We start from the raw sequence: 20,347 nt of genomic DNA, 5'->3' as shown, positions 1-20,347 counted from the left end.
TCTTATAACTTTCACTATTTGAGAGGCTTGCTGGGAGAATACAGCTTACCAGTTCTGTGAGAAATATTTCAAACTCCTTTTTATTATTTCCAGCTTTATTGATATAATTGACATATAGCATCCTGTAAGTTTGAGGAATACAATGTGTAGATTTGATACATTTTTGTATTGCAAAATGGCTATTACCATAAAGGTCATTAACACTTCCATCATGTCATATAAAATCACCATTGCTTTTCTGGGTGAGAACACTTAAGATCTACTCTCTTAGCAACTTTTAATCATATAGTACAATATTATTAATCATAATCACCATGCTGCATATTAGATCCCCAGAATTTATTCATCTTATAACTGGAAGTCTGCACCCTTTGACCTACCTCTCCCATTATCACAACCCCCAGCCACTGGTAAACACCACTCATTAAAACTTTTCAAAGGTCTATGCTAATGCTCCAGTGGGATTTCCTGGAAACTTATTTAGGATTCAAGAAGAAAATAATAAATTTTTTAATTTTTTTTATTTTTAAAAAAGAAAATAAATTAGTCTGTGTTTACTCACCACTTGAGAGTAGCACATAAACTAGATAGATAGATAGATAGATAGCTAGATAGATAGATAGATAGATAGATAGATAGATAGATAGATAGTCATTTGTATTATAAATGTGTGTGTGTGTGTGTGTATAATTTCCTAACAATTTTAGAGAGGACCATAACAGATGCCTCATCTCATCTGTTAGCGTAGCTGCCCTCTTGTGGGGTAATCTTTTCTCCTAGTTTTGAGGGGACCTTATTTTACTATTTATCCAACTCAGAGCTTTCCGCAGTTACCAACACATCCAGGCACTGACATTGGCCACATTCACAACTGTCCCTGCAGAGCCTCGCTTCCTGGAGTCCAAAAGCTTCTAGTCCAGAATGCCAGCCGGCAGAGGCTGAACTCAAGACTAAGCCTGTGGCCATTTCTGATCCAGATATGTCTCTTCTGTTGCTCATAAGCAACATCCTGCCAAGTGAAAGTGTTGACCAGAAACCTCCAGAATTTCATGGGAGGCCAGATCCTTTTATTTCAGGTTTGGGTTCTGCCTTCTGTGAGCCTTCCAGCCTCCAGAGCTCCCTGATCAGAACCAGGCTCACTAAGGTATACGAGATATGACATGCTGACTTAGCCTTGCCAATCCTATTACCTGACAATGCTAATTCATGGGACAAGCACACAGTCAGAAGCCAAGTCAGGAAATATAATCTGTTGTATGCCAACTCCTCCCTCAGCTGCTAACCTAGGACATATCCAATTAACCGTCCTCTAGTGTTCGACACAAATCACCTCTCCCCATCCTAGTCATTCAAATTTCCTAATCCCCATGCAAACCACCCTGTTCTCTTTAATCCAGTTCATAATTCTGAACCTATTTTTGTCATATAATTTGTCCTATTCTCCCTCAGGGATCCTAATATCAGTAGCAATGATAATAGAGCTAACATATAGTGCTTACTATATACCCAACACGGTCTAAGCACTTTACATCTATTAACCTTTTAATCCTCACAACAACCTCCTGAAGTAGTTGCTGTTGTCCTCCCTCCTGCACAGAGGAGAAAAAATAAAGCATAGAAAGATGAAGAAACGTGACAGGAAGGTCACACAGCTAATAAGTGACAAAAATAGAAAAATGAACCCAGGCAGTCTGGGTCTGAATTCCATAGTCTTTATAATTATATGACATCACTTCTTATCCTCCATTATGTCTTCTCGTGTACAACTATTTGAAAGACTAACTGTGGTTTCTTCACTGACTCTAAGAAACTTCACTGCTATTCCCTCCATTTTGGGACACATCTATTATTCTGAAATTTCCTTCTACTATCCCAAATATACTGCTCACAAAAATTAGGGGATATTTTATCACTTCATACTCATTTTTGAAATATCCTTTAATTTTTGTGAGCAGTGTATTTCATGATCATGGAAATTACTCAAATAAATCATCAAAATGCTTTGCTCCCAAAATGTGTGCTTCCGTTACCACCCTTTTTGCTTAATTTTCACCCTTTCTGAAAAGCATTTAACAAGTTCAGCACCCATGTATGACAAAAATTCTCAGCAAAGTGGGAATAGATGGAACAGACCTCAACATAATAAAGGTCATACATGACAAACCCACAACCAACATTATACTCAATGTAGGAAAACTACAAACATTTTCCTTAAGATCAGGAACAAGACAGGGATGTCCACTTTCACTACTCTTATTTAACACAATACTGGAGGTCATAGCCACAGCAATCAGACAAGAAGAAGAAATAAAAAGCAACCAAATTGAAAAAGAAGAAGTAAAACTGTAATTATTTGCAGATGACATGATACTGTATATATAGAACCCTATAGATTCCACCAAAACACTACTAGAAGTAATAAATGAATTCCGGAAAGTAGCAGAATACAAAGTAAATATCCAGAAATAAGTTGCACTTTATATACCAATAATGAACCATCAGAAAAGGAAAATAATAAAACAATCCCATTTACAATTGCTACAGAAAAATAAAAATGAAATACCTAGGAATAAATTGAACCATCCTAACAGTTTTCCTCAAACTAGTTGTAAATGGGTATTCCTCCATCCTAGGCTGGAGGTGGTATTCCTCCACCTTCAGCACTTCATTCATCTTTGAGATTCCTACTTTCCTAAAGGACAGTGACATTGGGATAATTTCCCAGCAGCCAGTGGTAAAAGTAATTTGAAATTAAATCTCAGTATTTTTTTCTTTAGGAATTTATTTAATGCCCCCCAATAGTTTAGGGAATATGTTAGGACACAGTAAAGGAAGGGAGAGGGAGATGATTTTGCATCTGATTAGGAGGTTTTAGCCCTTGCCAGGCGGTTCAGTGGATAAAGTGTCATTCTAGTGCACGAATGTCATGGGTTCTATCCCTGGTCAGGGCATGTAGGAGAAGCAATCAATGAGTGTACAACTATATGGAACAACTAAATGGAACAATGAGTTGACACTTCTCTCTCTTTCTCTCCCTGACCTCCCCCTCTCTTTCTTTTTTTTTTCTCTCTCTCTTCTTTTCTCTCTTTCTCTTTCTCAGTCAATGGAAAAAATATTTATTTTTCTTTAAAAAGTTCTAGAATTTCCATATTTCAGGCTTTTGTACCTTTTACCTACATAGTTTCCCATAGGTTTTAAGGTTTATTCATCTTATACCAGGACAGAGATTTTGAATATTTTTGTTTATTACTTGTAAATGTATTGAAAGAAAAAGAAGACCTTATTTCATACTTTGTTAATTTTAAAAATAGAAATCAGTCATTGAAATTATCTCTCACCCAATCTTTCTAAATTCTAAGACAATAAAATTAATGTCAATTAAATATTGGATTAATATTTCTAATTACTAGCACATATGTTTTGGATCACATTTATGACAAAATGATTGTACTTTTAATTTTTTTTTTTTTTTACAGATTTTACTTATAGTGCTTCTGGGTCCTTGGCACAATGAATTTAGGCACATTTCACAGGACTTAGTGAAAGGTTATGGTGGTGGATATTTATGGTCGTTACTTGACTGTGAGCCTTATTGCTTGTCTTTTATCTGTTTCCAAGCCTCTGGCCTGGAAAGCCACCCCTTATTTTATACACTTGCTTTTTGGCATATGAAATCTTCCCAGTGACCCATTTGATTATATGATTTGCAGGTGGACAATTACCAGTCAGAGTAGACCAGGGGCCGTGTGGCTATGATGCGGCTGGCTAAGTGGTGCAGGGTTTGCTTGATGTTTACATGTGAGAGATGAAAGTGGAGGGCTGTCCTCAGGGTAGGGCTCTGTACAAATTCACACAAAAATTCTATCCAGTAGTTAAGGAAATTATTTCTCACTCAGTGGCTTTCAAGGGTCAAAGGAAGTGAAACAATTTCAGAATCTGTGAATGATTTGTACATTAAGTACGCTTTCTAAATGGGCTATATGTTTTATTACATGAGGGAGGAGGCACTTTCAAAACGTAGCAAGTAGGTAGCAAAATTACCGTATATAATTGAGGTTGCCACCAGGGAGAACAACAGATATTAATAGCAACATCGCAGTTGCTCAATTACTCAATTACTTATCGTAATTAGGGAGGTGGCAAGTTTAAATTACATAAAGGAATGAATTGCACAATACTTTTTTATGCAAAAGATGTATTTGGTGCATCCTAGCCTGGTAGATGTCCTGTTTCCATGAATGAAGAGGAGGCTCTGTGTTGGCACACCAAAGCCCCAACTCGAGACCCTTCAGGATGCATTTTATGAGTTCTTTTCAATATTCCTTAAGAATTGTTGTGTATGATATGGATTTGACTTAACAGATCTTTCCTGTAGCTGACACAGCTATTGAACTGACAACCAGGAAATGGGCTTTCAAATTAGCACAACCCAAATGCGTGCTATTTTTGTGTGTTTAAAATGAAGGGAATTGAAAAGAAAAATGTCAAGACTAATCCTTGAAGTCACATTGGTTTGTTCTTTGTTTGTTTGTTTGTTTGTTAAGAAGAAGCTGTCTTCTATGACATCTGATCAGTTAGAATAAACTTGCCAGATTTTCAATGGCTTTGGAAATAAATTCACAATACCAAGGCCAACCCCAAACCCACTTAACTAGTTATTTCCAAGGTAATTAAAACCCCTTTATAATGGGAAGAGGACATAAACAGACACTTTTCCCAGGAAGAAATACAAATGGCCAACAGATATATGAAAATATGCTCATCTTCATTAGTTATTAGAGAAATACAAATCAAAACTGCAATGAGATACCACCTCACACCTGTTAGATCAGCTATTATTAACAAGACAGGTAATAGCAAATGTTGGAGAGGCTGTGGAGAAAAAGGAACCCTCATACACTGTTGGTGGAAATGTAAAGTAGTACAACCATTATGGAAGAAAGTATGGTGGTTCCTCAAAAAACTGAAAATAGAACTACCTTATGACCCAGCAATCCCTCCACTGGGTATATACCCCCAAAACTCAGAAACATTGATACGTAAAGACACGGCCCTGGCCGGTTGTCTCAGTGGCAGAGCATCGCCTGATGTGCGGGAGTCCCGGGTTCAATTCCCGGCCAGGGCACACAGGAGAAGCGCCCATCTGCTTCTCCACCCCTCCCCCTCTCCTTCCTCTCTGTCTCTCTCTTCCCCTCCCGCAGCCGAGGCTCCATTGGAGCAGAGATGGCCCGGGCAGGCGCTGAGGATGGCTCCTTGGCCTCTGCCCCAGGCGCTAGAGTGGCTCTGATTGGGCAGAGCGATGCCCCGGATGGGCAGAGCATCGCCCCCTGGTGGGCGTGCCGGGTGGGTCCGGTCAGGCGCATGCAGGAGTCTGTCTGACTGCCTCCCCGTTTCCAACTTCAGAAAAATGCAACAAAATAAAAAGGACACATGCAGACCCATGTTCATTGCAGCATTGTTCACAGTGGCCAGGACATGGAAACAACCAAAAAGCTCGTCAATAGATGACTGGATAAAGAAGATGTGGCACATATACACTATGGAATACTACTCAGCCATAAGAAATGATGACATTGGATCATTTACAGAAAAATGGTGGGATCTTGATAACATTATACAAAGTGAAATAAGTAAATCAGAAAAAAACAGGAACTGCATTATTCCATACGTAGGTGGGACATAAAAGTGAAACTAAGAGACAATGATAAGAGTGTGGTGGTTATGGGAGGAGGGGGGAGAGGGAGAGGGAAAGGGGGAGGGGGAGGGGCACAAAGAAAACAAGATAGAAGGTGACAGAGGACAATCTGACTTTGGTTGATGGGTATGCAACATAATTGAACAAGATAACCTGGAGTTGTTATCTTTGAATATATGTATCCTGATTTATTGATGTTGCCCCATTAAAAAAATAAAATTATTAAAAAAAAAAACCTTTATAATCAAATTCCTAACATACTCAGCAGCCTAATTCCAGGACTGTAAGGCTACTTCAAGATGTAATTAGAGTGCGACTAAGTCAGGTGAGCATCAGATATTATCAGTAGAAGTGAATAAGTCCCTGAAAAAGGGCCATTACTCTCCTTCCACATTTCTCACCTTTTTTGCAGCATGGCTACTACATGAAAGGGAAGTGGAGGGGTGTTTTTATGGCCCCAGCTGCCATTTGTGTGTATACTTAAATTTATATGTTGTAACCTGATGTGTGTTCATGTCTGCAAATTGCTCTTGAAAGAAAACTAACCATGTCAACTTCTGATGACATTAAACAGTGGGAGGTTTTATAAAGGATTTCAGATTTTTCTCAGCACTCAGATTTTTCTTTGTTGCATCTATGTACAAGACATTTCTTTTACTTGCATTGTATCTTCTGATCCCCCTTGCTTGTGAGAAGAAAAGGAAGTTGATGGGGTAGATATTTTTTCTTCCTTTCAAACAAAAGATGGGCTTGGATATTTTTTGTTTCTTCAAATGTTTTCTTTAAATATATTTTTTAAACCAAACTCTCAGCTGGTTATATTTTGCTCTTATAGAAACCACTCTTTCCATCCTGTTTCTTCGTGTTCTATGCTATCTGTCCCAGCTCATAACTATTTTTTTCCCATTTAGCCACAAGATACAAGTTCGCTAACGGAAAAGGCGTGCTCTAATAGTTCGTCTCCATGTGTGTCCAAAGGCTGAGCTAGCTGCCCTGGCTAATTTCCCTGGGGAAAATTTCTCTGTAATGTGGGGCCATTTGTTGAACTGTGTGATACAGAAGGGGAGAAAATGAAAGGACCTGCCAGACAGAAGCAGGATCACACAGTGCCTTTGAGAGAAAAAAAAAGGAAATCAAAGGGCAATTTTAGGTCCACTCCAGTTCCCCAGGCATGTGCTAGAAACTAGGGAAGCTGGAAAATTTTTTATGAGTGTTTTTTAAAAAGTCACTAAGAGAGAACCCCAAATTAGGGTTTTATGGCAAATTTAGTAGTGCCCATGGGCTGTGTTCAGAAATCACCACCAATCCAGAAACTTCTGTAGGTGCCTGAGAGTTACTAATTCTTCAAGGGTCTACAAAAATGTTTGGAATCAGAAAAAATATATATACATTGATATCGACTCTCAATTCCAAAACAACATCCAAATGATTATTAAATGTTTAATTGAATGTCTACAAAATGTTTAATACTACTTCATTAAGTATTATACTTAGTCTTTTTTAAAATGATGTGTGAAAGCAAAATATTCATTTTTTTTTTTTACTTTTCAAGGTTTTGAGCATGCCAGTCACAAATTCAATCAATGCCATGTAGCCAATAATTTGTAACGCAGACATATAAGAATCTTTTTTATTTTTTTACACAAAAATATATATTTTAGGTGGGACATTAGGGCCACTTAATGTTGTTTGTATGACGTGCGTGGTAGGACTAAAAAAGAGAGGCTAGGGCCGCTGAAGCTTTAGAACAGCTCTGCACTGTCTGCTCAGTCTCTGAGGGTGTAATTATTCTTGAAGATGCAGATCAGCAGCAAAGACTGCAATGGGGAGGACCAGATAGCAAGACGGGAAAGTTTCAGTTTCTTCTTGCTGTGTGCATTCAGAGCTGAGGTGAAGTGACCAGGGTAGTAGTCAAAGCGTGAGGAAATTCACAAGGTGCCGACCTCTGCGTCATTGGAAAGATAACAGGAAGGTATCCTAGTTCTTCAGAAGAAGCAGTGTTCATTCCTCAGCTGAGGAAGCGAAGCTGCCCAGGTGGGGCGTGTTGGTAGAACTCCACAGTCACCTTTTCTGCGTTGTGTTCTCTCCCAATAGATGGCGAGACCCTCACATGCCCCTGTGTTTTAGACCGTTTTTCTCAACCTGATAGATTTAGCATGAAAGATTTGAAGTGGTGGTGGTAGGAGACGGTGGATTATCTGAATTACATGTGTGATGATCCTAGTCTAATTCACCGATCTTACTTCTTCTGACTTTATTTTTATTGACCACATGTGGGGCAGTGAATGTTGACTTCCTCCAAAAGACACTTTTGGAAAATGACACTTTCTTGTCATCTTATTCCTAGCAATAACCACTAATAGTAGTTTTATTGTACATATGCTAAAATATTATTAATTTTTTATAAAATTAGATAATAAATAAGTTTTCATTTTTTTTTAACTTAACAGTGTATCTTAGATATTTTTCCATGTCGATGCGTGTGTTCTCACTTCATTCATTTTAATGACCACATGGTATTCCACTGCATGGCTAGGCCCTAATTGATTTAACTGCCTTCTGTTGCTGGGCATTTGGGTTGTCCACTCAACTTTGATCTTTCAGGAGAATGTAACATGTGTCTACACAAACCATTATTTATTAGCTACAAATATATACTCTTGGCCCCTGGAATGGCATAGTCCTTCCCAGGAGCAAAAAGAAACAAATATTTCCTTATACTGATGATTGTAATTAAATGTAAAACCTATATGTGATTTATCATTTATTTACTTGTCTTTGTTTTTGCCTTTTTTCTCTCAACGCAGCCGTCTACAGCCAGGGACAAGGATGAACCTGCTTTACCGGTAGGAAGCAGGGACCTTGTCCGGGAGGGCGGAAGGGTAGGGGGCAGGGCTCATGTGCTCACCCAGTGATCCTCTCCCTTGGAACACTTAATTGGTTTAATCTGCTGCTGTGTGTGTATGCTCTGGCCTACAATTAGTGTCAACTGGATTCTGACATCCACTGACAAATTATCTTTGGGACTAGGTTTCAAAAAGTCTGAGTTCTCTCTTTCATTTGGCGTGAACTTTATAGGAGTTGAAATGGTCCAAAATTGCATTCCAAGAGATGTTGATCTGATATTTGGGGACAGCACAGGGTCTAATGCTTGATATCTGCTTTCTTTATGTATCTGCATGCACCTAATTTTTGGTTGGAAATTCCTTTTGATTTCATTTTTTTAAAATGCTGCTTGAGACCTATATATTCAATACATACGTAATACCCAAAAGAATGCTTTAAGTTTTTTTTATCAATATAATTCTTTGCAAATGAAGATCTCCACAGCAGAGTTCTTCCAGTTTCACAAAATAAGAACCTTAGTAATAGTGGCTGTGACCAATCATTAACAAACACATGTTTCAGTTCCTGTCCAATTAACACATCACATTTTATATTGTGAAGAGTGACAAGGAAATGACCTTCAGAATTTTTGTGTTCAGCCATCTAACAGTGATTACATTTCATACCTATTAAAATCTCTTAACCTTGCCCCTAAAATATTTTGAACCTTAACCATCAAATAGCATAATGCATTAAAAAAAAATCACAGCTCTAAAACAGAATGGACTAGACATGAAGATACATACAGCCCCATGCTTCCTCCTCTCGTGCTCAAAGTGCAGATTTATGACATTCGTTGAGAGCGTATAGGATATGCCAGGTCCAGTGCTGGGCTAGGGGTCATGCCCGGTCCCTTCCTTTGAGGAGCTTGTGAGCTGGTTCACCATTGAGACAGCAGTAATGCCTTCTGATTCTTCTCCAACCCCCTGTAGAGTTGGGGATATAATTTCTAGTAGAATATCAATTATAATGAAATCACACTAAGAAATTCAGATATTTCCATGTCTGACATAGTCCAAACATACAGACTATGGTTGTTACTAAGTATTTTTCAAAGTAAGGATCCATGGACAATAGTTCAAAAACACTGTCCAAGTTCACCAAGTTCACCTGATTTTTTTTTTTAGCTTAGTCATCTAATGTGTTTCTTAAAACTAGAAGTGGTAGGGTCTAGCACTTCCCAAAGTATTTGATTATGGAATCTCTCCCAGGACTTTTCCTGGGAAGCACTCCGTGGGTCTGGTGTATGATGACATATTTTGAAAAACCCTGTATTGTAAAGGGTTGGAAAGCAATGGAAAATAGTACTTTATTTTTACCTGACCTTAGAAAAAGCTCATGTCAAGATTTTAGACCACAAAAATTCACTAAGAATTTAATTTTCACACATTACGGTATCCTCTCTACATCTCTCTGTCTGCAAAGCCTGGCCTCTGGAGTGCCTTCCCCTGTGATAACCAACACAAAATCAATCAAAGAGAGAAAAAACAGTTCTTGTTCAAGATAAAAATCAGTCACAAGCCAGACAGTTGAGGGTATTTTTAAAGTGTTTGTTTTTGAAGATTAAACAACAACAACAACAAAAACGTTCATTGGTAACCTCACCTCTAGAGGTTCATTCTCCCTCTCTTACCTGTCAGTTTCATTTATTTGGCCAAAAGATCACACTTGTAGGAGTTTATGCAAAAGAAAACACCCTTTTGAAGTTAGGATGTTTCTCTGTAGAATCATAATAAGTAGTTCTCTCTCTTTAAACTTCTCTTAACACAGAGGGTGGGGCCTCCTGGAGTCAGCTCTTGTCCAGGGTAGAGAAGGGGAACCCAGGAGGTGGGCAGGGCGTTTTTGTTTGTTTGTTTTTGGTTTGATTTTTTTTTAGGGCAAGGAGAATTTTATTTTGAGAGAAAGCCAGAAAATACTTCTATCATTTACTTTCTATATTATTCTTCCTAATTTTCACTTTTTCAAATGTTTTATAATATATTTCATCATATTTTAGCATGGGTATGGCTATAGATAGATATGGATATCAGACAGATATAGATGGATACATACATACATACATAGTCAAACATTTTACTGGAAGGGTGCACAATCCAAACACTTTTACCCACTGGTTCAGATAACAGACTTTGAAAGAAGCAAACCTGAGAGCCATCCCTCTAGCCTCTGTTTCTTGTCAATGTGAATTGGACAGCTCATTTCACTTCTCTGAGACAAAGTTTCCTCATCTGTCTAAAGGGGAAAATAACAATATCTATATAGTTCATCAGGTTCACTTTGAGAATGAGATAAACTAATGGGGGTGAAGCATATTGCACATCAATTAGCATTTATTAAGCTCTAAAAAATGGTAGCAATTAAGTTATTTAGTAGGAAAGGATCTGAGAAAGCCTTTCCTTTGGGAAATGTGAAATTGTACCCTGAGACTTTCATCAGTAGTGTATGATCATGTGACAGGAAGGAAGTGGCCACCAGACAAGGTGAGAATCTCATCTATAACGCATTTGCCTTTAGTATCTGGGAACTGACATCATCTTTGTCTGGTTTCTCTGCTCAGACTAAGCCACGTCTCCAACGAGGTGGAAGCTCTGCCTCCCTCCACAACAGTCTCATGAGGAATAGCATCTTCCAGCTCATGATACACACCCTCGACCCACTTGCTGAAGGTAAACATTAGGCTTTAGTTTGTGAGCTTGTTTGGGGGAAGAGAGGATACATTGCTCTTCATAAAACATGTTTACACTTCCATCACACCAGCCTGCCATGGTCCACATTTTCAGCATCTTCCAGAGGAAGCCCTGGCCCTTTACAACAGCTCAGTTCATAATCAGAGATTTTTGTACCAGACATAAAATCTGACATCCATGTGTCTTTTGATTCTGTCTTTTGATTCCTCCAACATAAAGACAGTTTGTTATGTGACAGAGAAGACAAAGAGGTTTCTTCCCCTTCTTGCTAGAGTGACAGTTCTCTTTCATAACCCTTTCTAAATTCCAAAACAAAGTTGTCTGCTAAGATAAACTGTGCTTCTTTTAAAAAGGGAGAGAAGAGAACTTATGGCTTAGGAGGGCTGAGAGTAGTTTTGGGAATGATGCTCACTGCTGAACATTAATTGATATTGTACTCATTCTTTGGCAATTGCAGGGTGGGAGGGGAGTTTCTAAGCGTCTAAAGAGTCCTCTCTAAGGTAAGTGCTTAGGATCAGTCTCTGGAGTCCCGAAAGGCCTGAACTGCCTCCTAGAGAAATTATAGGAGCCATCCCAAAGACTCAAGTATTGAGTTCTTTTATGAAGGCAGATAATCAAGTTTCTTAAATTGCATAATTATCCTAAAAAAATTAATTTTTCAGGTAGGTAGATTTGATATATCAAAAAAATATTACTACAAGGGGTTTATATATTACCAAGTCTGTTCTTCCTTCGTCCGTGGGCCTTATCACTGGGCCTCGTATCACACAGGGACTAACGACCTGGGAATAAGAGCTCTGCCACTGAATAAACACGTGAGATGATGAGATTTTCAAATCCTGTCACATAAATCAGAGCTCTTATTCAATATAAAGCTTTGCTAAATAACGTCAAGTGTACAGGCAATCCAGAGATTCTAATGAAGTAAAGAAGACTCTGGGAGCTTGAGAGCAGCTCCCCAGGTCCTAGCTCCCCTCCTTGATGCACCCTCTTTCCCAGGATTATGGGGGAGTGTCACAGAGTCACCTCTCATTGTGCAGTTTTTCAAAAACATTTTTGTTTTATTCCCCAGAGGTTGTATATCTGACATGATGTTCTCCAAGGAGCCCTGCCTGCTGCATAGACCCTGAGTTCTAGTAACCAGCTGGACACGTCCTAAATGTTGTTACTCTCTTTACCCAGAGGCCCACAGGACAAGGAAATTAGACCTAGTCCCTTGCTTTCTTTTCCTTCTCCCAGGCACACCTCCAGAGAAGGGAGTGAAGGGATCCTAGGTCAACTTCCTCCCAGTCACAGAGCAGTTGTGTGACTTTGGGCATTAGAACCTCTCTAACATGGACTTGGCGTCTTCATCTATAATAATAGTCAGTTACCTCTGTTTCACTTCATAACCGACAAAGCATTTTCACATCTATAAATTTACGCTTCATAATAATGCTTCATCGCTAACATTATTTATTATTATAATTTTATAAAATACTGTACCACCAAAGCATCTCAAACGCATCTGTGCTGCTCTCTCTACCAGCACTTTATTCCTTGCCATGTTCATTGCTTACCTGGAGTACTGCAGGAGCTTCCTCACTGATCTTCTACCTCCTCCATCGCTTTCTTCTTTGTATGTTTCCCACACGGCAACCCAAGTAATCTTCTTAAAAAATAAATCCATTTATGTCACTTCTATTTATAACCTGTAATGGCTTCACATGGCTCGCAGAAAATCGTGAAATACTTGCCCTTGTCTACACGCTGTGTCTCTTTCTCCAAACTCATTTTGACTCATTTTGCTTTAGCCACAGACACCTTTTTGTCCTGAAACAGGTACTTCTTTCCTGCCTCCGAGTTTTTGCATAGGCTATTGCCACAACCCGGAATACTTTTCTTTCCCCCACCTCTTCTGTTTTTTCTGCTTTGCCCTGCCCTTTCTACAGTACTCTGTCTAAATGACACTCCTGACCATCCAGGATAAATCAGGGCCCCCACCTCATCTCTCAACGCTCCCTTTAATTTTTCTTTATAGCTACATTATAATTTGTGTGGTTATTTGTTCACTGCCTATCTCTCTCAAGATACAGTAAGTTTCTCAAGAGAAGGGACTCTTTTTTATTTACTAGTTGTCCCCAAGGTCTAGCACAGTACCTGGCATATAACAGATGCTAAGCAACTATTAAGCAACTTGGCTATCTTCATGTTTTTGACCTAATAGTCACACCATTTCAAAGTTCTCTAAAGCTCCACAGGTTTAAGATTGTATTTTGGTTATTTTGAATCACTATCTTCTTCACCCTGTCCTGAGGAGGGCCACATGAGAAAAGAATTGTTTTATCTGCTCCAACTCAATTATGAGCAGGCCACTGAGTATATTTATTTTTGGCATGGCAGTATTATGTAGTAATTAAGAGGGCACACTTCAGAGCTAGACTCTCTAGGTCCAGATCCCAGCTCTGCATTTACTAGCTGTGTGACCTTGAACAAGTTACGTAACCTCTCTGTACCTCATCTGTAAAATCAGAATGATATAGAATTATATCTACATCACAAGGTTGTTGTAAGTATTAAAAGAACAAATATACATAAAGCATTTAACACAGTGCCTAGAAGACTATAAGTACCATCTAGAGGTTTGGATTTATTCTGTTTTGTTAATTTTGAAAAATAATACAGCTTATTATTTTTTTTAATTCAAAGTAGTCAAAATGCTATGGAGAAAAACAAGTCTTCCTTATTCATCAACCTCCCAATCTTCAGTTTTCCCTAGAAGAAACCACAGCTTCCAATTTATTGGGGCTCCTTCCAGAGATGATCTATGCATATACCACTGTGTGTGTGTGTATGTGTGTGTGTGTGTGAGAGAGAGAGAGAGAGAGAGAGAGAGGAGAGAGAGAAACCTTGCCTGCAGGTCTCAACAATCTAAATTTCTGTTTTCGATTGGGGGAGTTCAGGTTCTGGTAGGGCCATTTTGCATTTTTCTGTTTGGTGAGGGAGGTTATTTTTTTACTGTGAGGTAAGAGAAAGTGAACCTGGATTGTCTCGAATTTTCTGGAACACCTGCCATTGTGGGGCTGCACTGCAATTAAAGTCTGTGTTCCTGCTGTGTCACTGTGTGCCTTCCAATCAGGTGCCTACTTTCAGGGGGAAGCCACTCCCCAAAGACATGGAGTGCTCCAGTCCTGTGACTCTGAGAGAATGCGGAGACCCATAATCAGTCTGGATTTGCAAATTAGGAAATACAGAAAGCACGCCAATGCCTTAGAATTGCTCTACAGCACACAGCCAAGAAAACAGATTGCTCTGGTATTTCCCCCAAATTCACAATCATTTTTCATTTGAAGAACAGCCCAAACAAATGAACCCACAGCTCTCAGAAATACTCATCTTTCTTTTAGTTTGCCTCCTATCATTTGAATTCACACATCCTTTTGCCAAACTGTCACCTTTAGAGCATGCTGGTTACATCACCAAAATAATGGCATCAGCACTGTAGAGGCTTCCCAGTTACATTAAGGGGATGGTTCATTGGTGTTCCCGGCATCCACTGACTGAGCTGAGGAGTGCATTGGCTCCAGGGGTTGTACAGTTAGTGTCCACAAAGGAAAGTTTTCAACTTAATTTGCAAACATCATCTAGGACAGATGGCCTGTAGAAAGACTTCCCTTTGTCTCATCTGTACTACTCAGGTGTTTTTGCTTTCAAACCCCAGTGTTGAGCCCTCGCCAGAAACTTTAATTGGTGGGTGGTTTGGCCTCTGAGTCTGAGCAACAATATCTAGCAGTGTTTGTGTTTTGATTCTCTGTTGATATGTAACAAAACACCCAAGACTTAAGGGCTTAAACCAACACCATATTGTTTATTGTTCATGATTTCATGACACAGAAATTTGAGCAGGGATCAGCAGGGTGATCCTTCTGTCCCATGTAGTATCAGCTTGTGTTATTCAGCTTGTATATGGGCAGGTTAGAAGGTCCCAAAGGGCCTCACTGACACATCCGGCACCTCTGTAGGCACAACTAGAAGGCTGGGCTCAGCTGCACCCTTCTGACTCTCCATGTTGCCTTGGAGCCTTTCCACATGGTCGAACTTCTTACATGAGAGCTAAGGGTTCCAAGAGCAAACCCACCAGGAGGCTTACGAAAAGCTGCAAGGCTTCCAATGACCTAGCCTGGGAAGCCCCAGAATGTCACTTCTACAGCATTCTTTTTTCTTTCTTTTTCTTTTTTTTTAAGTGAGAGGCACTGAAGCAGGTAGGCAGAGAGACAGACTCCCGCATGTGCCCTGACTGGAATCCACCCAGCAAGCCCACTAGGAGGCAATGCCTCTGCCCATCTGGGATCACTGCTCCATTGCTCAGAACCAAGCCAGTTCAGCACCTGAGTCAGAAGCCTAGGAGCCATCCTGAGTGCCCAGGGCCAAATTGCTCGAGCTGAGCCATGGCTGCAGGAGGGGAGGGGAGGGGAGAGGAGAGAGAGAGAGAGAGGAGGGAAGGGTGGAGAAGCCGATGGTCACTTCTATAACTTCCACACACTGGCCGACACTCTACCACTAAGCCAACCAGCCAGGACTACAGCATTCTATCAGTCAAGCAAGCAGTCATGAACTCCAGCCATACTTAGGGGAAGGAGGAGACTCCACCTTTCAATGGGAAGATATCACAGAATTTAAAATCACTTTCAGTCTAACACAGTCTATCTCAGAAACACACATCACCAGTTGATTCATCCGTTCACTGTTCATTGGTGTGCTCTGGACAGACCACATTGTGTAAGAGAGGAAGCATGAGCAGCCTGCCTTGGGTAAAGGTTTAATCCAAACAAGGCTGAGCAGTGGCCTTCTGGGGTCACAAAATTCTGAACAAGACATAGTTCATGAAAAGCAGTAATCTGCTTAAGACTCATATAAGTGGTTTAAATAAAGATTTTGTTCCTTTCATAAGAAAGCCCTGAAGAGCTAGAATTATCAGTCCTTGAGATCATGACATGGCTATCTGAACTGATCTCTCTAATAAATTTAGTATCCCATATTGATTTTAACATTTTCTCTAAATAAGCCATTATTCTTACCCAGGTTTACATCTTTATAAACCTAAAACCAGGACACTGGATGCAGCATTTTTGGAGTGAGTAATTTCTACTATCAATTTGTCTAATATAGTAACACTAAGTAACATCTGTAGGAAGCTTATAGCCCAAGTACTAGGCTAAGTGCTCTTCATAAACCTTCTCATTAAAGCCTTACCCTAGCCTTACCCCATTATTCTAAGAGACGTTGATATATAAAGATGCATCTGGCTGCGATAAGTGACACAAGAAGTAAATGGCAGGGCTAGAATTTGAACCTGTATCTGTCTGATTCAGAGACTGGGTTTATAGTTCTTACACTACTCTGGCTGCCTTGTGTAACTTCATGTGCAACTCTGTGTTCCTTGTTCCCCTGGTATAAACACCAGCATAAATACCAGGAGCCTTGACCTATGCCTGGACCAATGATACATTCAGTCTGAAAGATGTGAATTTCCCAAACATGAGCTTTTGCAGCAGGACCTATCATGGCCTTAGCTCTCCCATCACACCCCCCACACCCATAACTACAGCCCCGCTCATGGGTCCCATGGCACCTTGCTCTCAATACTTGATTTTTGCTCAGGTACATGACATTACTGTTGACCTACTTGTCTAGAATGTCACTGGTACCAAACTACACAGGAAAAGGAACCCCATCGCCAACTCTGTAACTCTGGCAAAGCCAGTGACTGGGTGATGACAATGGAGATTTTGATGTGGGAACAGAACAGGCGGAACAGCATTAGAGTTTGGCCACGTAGCCTATGTGGTCAGCATATGGTAAAAGAGACCACCTGGGTTCAAATCCTTGCTCAGCCTCTTGCTATGAGACCTAGAACAACTTTCTCAACCTAATTGGGCCTCAGTGTTTCCACTTGTAAATTGGGCTAATGATAGCACCACCAGCATAAATTTATGATTACTATTACTCAATCTTTTAGGGCCTTTGTTTCTTCATCTGTAAAAAGGAATAATGATAGTTCCAGTATCAGAAACTTTTTGTGAATCTTCAATACAATAATACCCAAAAAGTACATAATTACTGCTCAGTGACTATTGGCAGTGATTGTTTCAATTAAAATTGTGTTCAGTATCATGCAATAAAATCCAACTGCAGTGGCTCAAATCAACAGGTTTTTAAGACTAATTTGTAGAGCAGTTTTAAGTTTACAGCAAACTGAGAAGAAGGTGCAGAGATTTCCCATGTACTTGCTCCCCCTCACGGCACAGCCTCCCTCATCATCAACATTACACACCAGAATGGTACATCATTTACCAGGATGAACCTACATTGACCATCATAATCACCCAAAGTTTATAGTTTATCTTAGGGTTCATTCTTAGTGGTGTACATTCAGTGGGTTTGGAAAACTGTATAATGGCCTGTATCCATCGATGTGATATCATATAGGACATTGTCACTGCCCTCAAAATCCTCTGTGCTCAGCCCTGGCCGGCTGGCTCAGCGGTAGAGCGTCAGCCTGGCATGCGGGGGACCCGGGTTTGATTCCCGGCCGGGGCACATAGGAGAAGCGCCCATTTTCTTCTCCACTCCCCCTCCTTCCTCTCTGTCTCTCTCTTCCCCTCCCGCGGCCAAGGCTCCATTGGAGCAAGGATGGCCTGGGCGCTGGGGATGGCTCCTTGGCCTCTGCCCCAGGCGCTAAAGTGGCTCTGGTCGCGGCAGAGTGACCCCCCAGAGGGGCAGAGCATCGCCCCCTGGTGGGCAGAGCTTTGCCCCTGGTGGGCGTCCCGGGTGGATCCCAGTCGGGCGCATGCGGGAGTCTGTCTGACTGTCTCTCCCCATTTCCAGCTAAGGAAAGATAAAAAATAAAAAAAAAATTCCTCTGTGCTCAGCCTGTCTCTCCCCTGCAACCCCCAAACCACTGATCTCTTGACTCTTTCCATAGTTTTGCTCTTCTTAGAATGTCATATATTTGAAATCATACAGCCTACAACCTTTTCATTTGGCTTTAATAATTTTGGGGGATTTTATTATTATTTTTATTTAACAAGAAGCTCAATAGTAAACAGTCCCAGGCTGGTGATGCTGTGCACCCCACCATCAGGGACCCAGTCTCCTCCTGTTTTTCATTCTTTCATCCCCACCATGCTTCTGTCATTCTCATCCTCATAGCATGGCAGCTACTCCCCCCGTCATATCTGTATTCTGGGGGAAGAAGACAGTGCAGCTGTATTTTTTTTCACAGGGGAAGACTTCTGCTTCCTTCACATGGGCCAAAATGGGGCTATGTAAGCATCCTGACTTCCAAAGGAGCCAGCATTGGACACTCTGCCTTCCCAAACCTGGAGCTCCAATGGTAGACCCCAGTGAAAGTCAAATATGTTCCCCTTCTTCTTCCCATCCCAAGATCTTTGTCCTACCTTCTCAGATTCCTGATTTACAGAGAAGAGATATGATGTTACTCTTCTTCCTCACTTTTAAAGGGCTCTCTATTTATTAACCCATGAATCCAACTTTTATACAGTGGCCCTGAACCTTCTCCCAGAAAAGATGTGCCCTAGAACTTGTCATCTAAGAACTCTGGTTCCCCTAAAACACAAGTGAAATTATGCCCCACCTCTACTTAAAACTGTCTCACCAGTAGTAAAAGACCTAGTATCTACAGTGGCCCTAAGACCTCCTGTGACCTGCCTCTCTGCCTTCCTCTCTGTGTCTGTCCCTCTTCCCTTCCTCTCTGCCTTACTCTGACGCTGCCCTTCTCCCCTCCTCTCTCTCAGCCACGCTCCTTCCTCTCCTATGTCATTCTCTTTGCCTCACTTCTCTGGCTCCCCCAACCCCTTCTCAAGACTACAAACACACATCTGCCTTAGGGCTTCTGCATATGTTCCTTCATCCCCTACCCTCCCTTCCTTCAACTCAGTCTTCAAATGTTACTTGATCAAAGAGGCCTTACTCAATCAAACTTTGAGAAATAGCAAAATCAAAATGATGGTAATAGAAGAGTTCTGGATCTTCCTTGCCCTGCTCTATATTTCTCCATAACACCTGTCACCATGAGTGGATTTATCTGTTGTTTGCTGCCTGTTTCCACCCTTATAGCTCCAGCATGGCAGGACATGTAGCAGGCTCTAATCCATCTGCAGAGCCCAGCACATAGGGGTCCCAATAAGTATTTGTTGAATGGATTGTTTGAGTGCTTGCTTTTATAATTTTTCTGCTGGAGAACTGTATGTCTGTAGCCACGTAGACTGTCTTAACCCAGGTCCTGTCAATGGTCTTTGGTCATGACCCAAAGAGTTTTAATAGTGCCCAGCTATTCAGTTGATGGCCATCTGTGAAGTGGTAAATAGCGAACACGTCTACTTTGCCACCATTGCATCCCCAGTCCCTAAGATAGCACTGACATTAATTAAGTAGATGCTCAGCCAGTATTTGATAGATGATGGAGTAAATCTCCCCGTAGTTCTGAAATTGCTGCTGCAGCAATAAATGTCTGCACTCTGCTTCTCATCTTCTTGAGTTTTCCTGTTCAGTTCTTCCTTCTTTTAAGCTCTGTTCTTCTCTTATTTCTTTTCCTTTTCCTCCCTTTGACATACTGTTGGATCTTTTATTTATTGCATTCCATGAGCCTAATTTTATATCTTCAAAAAAATTACAAAATTTTAAGAAGTTCATTGTTTTAACCATTTTTTTATTTTTACAAATTTAAACACCTGTAAAACAGCATCTACAACATAATTTGGTATTCAATTTTGTTTAAGAAAGAAATGGCAAAAGAAGCTTTTTATTCAGCGTCAATGGATTCTTATATTATCTCTACAATTCTAGTAATTTCTCCTTCCTTGAAGATTTTCAAAATTTGATTTACATTTTTTGAATGATAACAAACATTTTATTAGTAATAGCAAAACTTAACAAAAAAGTGAACTTTATACCTTAAGAGAGACAAAAGTAGGAATAATATACTGCTCACAAAAATTAGGAGATATTGAGGGATCCTCTGCCATTCTTGCTCCAGGGCAACTTCCAGCTCACGAAGTGTGTGGGAGGCATTGGACGG

At 40.3% G+C, this 20,347-nt stretch overlaps 1 protein-coding gene and 1 long non-coding RNA gene across 3 annotated transcripts in view; one reads left to right on the top strand and one right to left on the bottom strand.

The window, feature by feature from the left end:
- LOC136324444 (uncharacterized) overlaps positions 1 to 12,876 on the bottom strand; it is a 56,315-nt gene extending 43,439 nt beyond the window's left edge. Inside the window, exons 1-2 of the long non-coding RNA XR_010729094.1 lie at positions 12,828 to 12,876; positions 9,328 to 9,507 (exon numbers count right to left, since the gene is read on the bottom strand). This is a non-coding gene — a long non-coding RNA (uncharacterized lncRNA). The remainder of the gene's footprint in view (positions 1 to 9,327; positions 9,508 to 12,827) is intronic.
- SLC24A2 (solute carrier family 24 member 2) overlaps positions 1 to 20,347 on the top strand; it is a 284,053-nt gene that overhangs the window by 168,535 nt on the left and 95,171 nt on the right. For both annotated transcript variants that reach the window (XM_066257341.1, XM_066257340.1), the window contains exons 3-4: positions 8,503 to 8,541; positions 11,139 to 11,247. In XM_066257341.1, the coding sequence (XP_066113438.1) occupies positions 8,503 to 8,541; positions 11,139 to 11,247 (148 nt within the window). The remainder of the gene's footprint in view (positions 1 to 8,502; positions 8,542 to 11,138; positions 11,248 to 20,347) is intronic.

This window comes from Saccopteryx bilineata, chromosome 2 (assembly GCF_036850765.1).
Source record: "Saccopteryx bilineata isolate mSacBil1 chromosome 2, mSacBil1_pri_phased_curated, whole genome shotgun sequence".
Taxonomy (NCBI): domain Eukaryota; kingdom Metazoa; phylum Chordata; class Mammalia; order Chiroptera; family Emballonuridae; genus Saccopteryx; species Saccopteryx bilineata.
The sequence above is the reverse complement of the archived record's forward strand: the minus strand, read 5'-3'. Positions and strand labels throughout refer to the sequence as shown.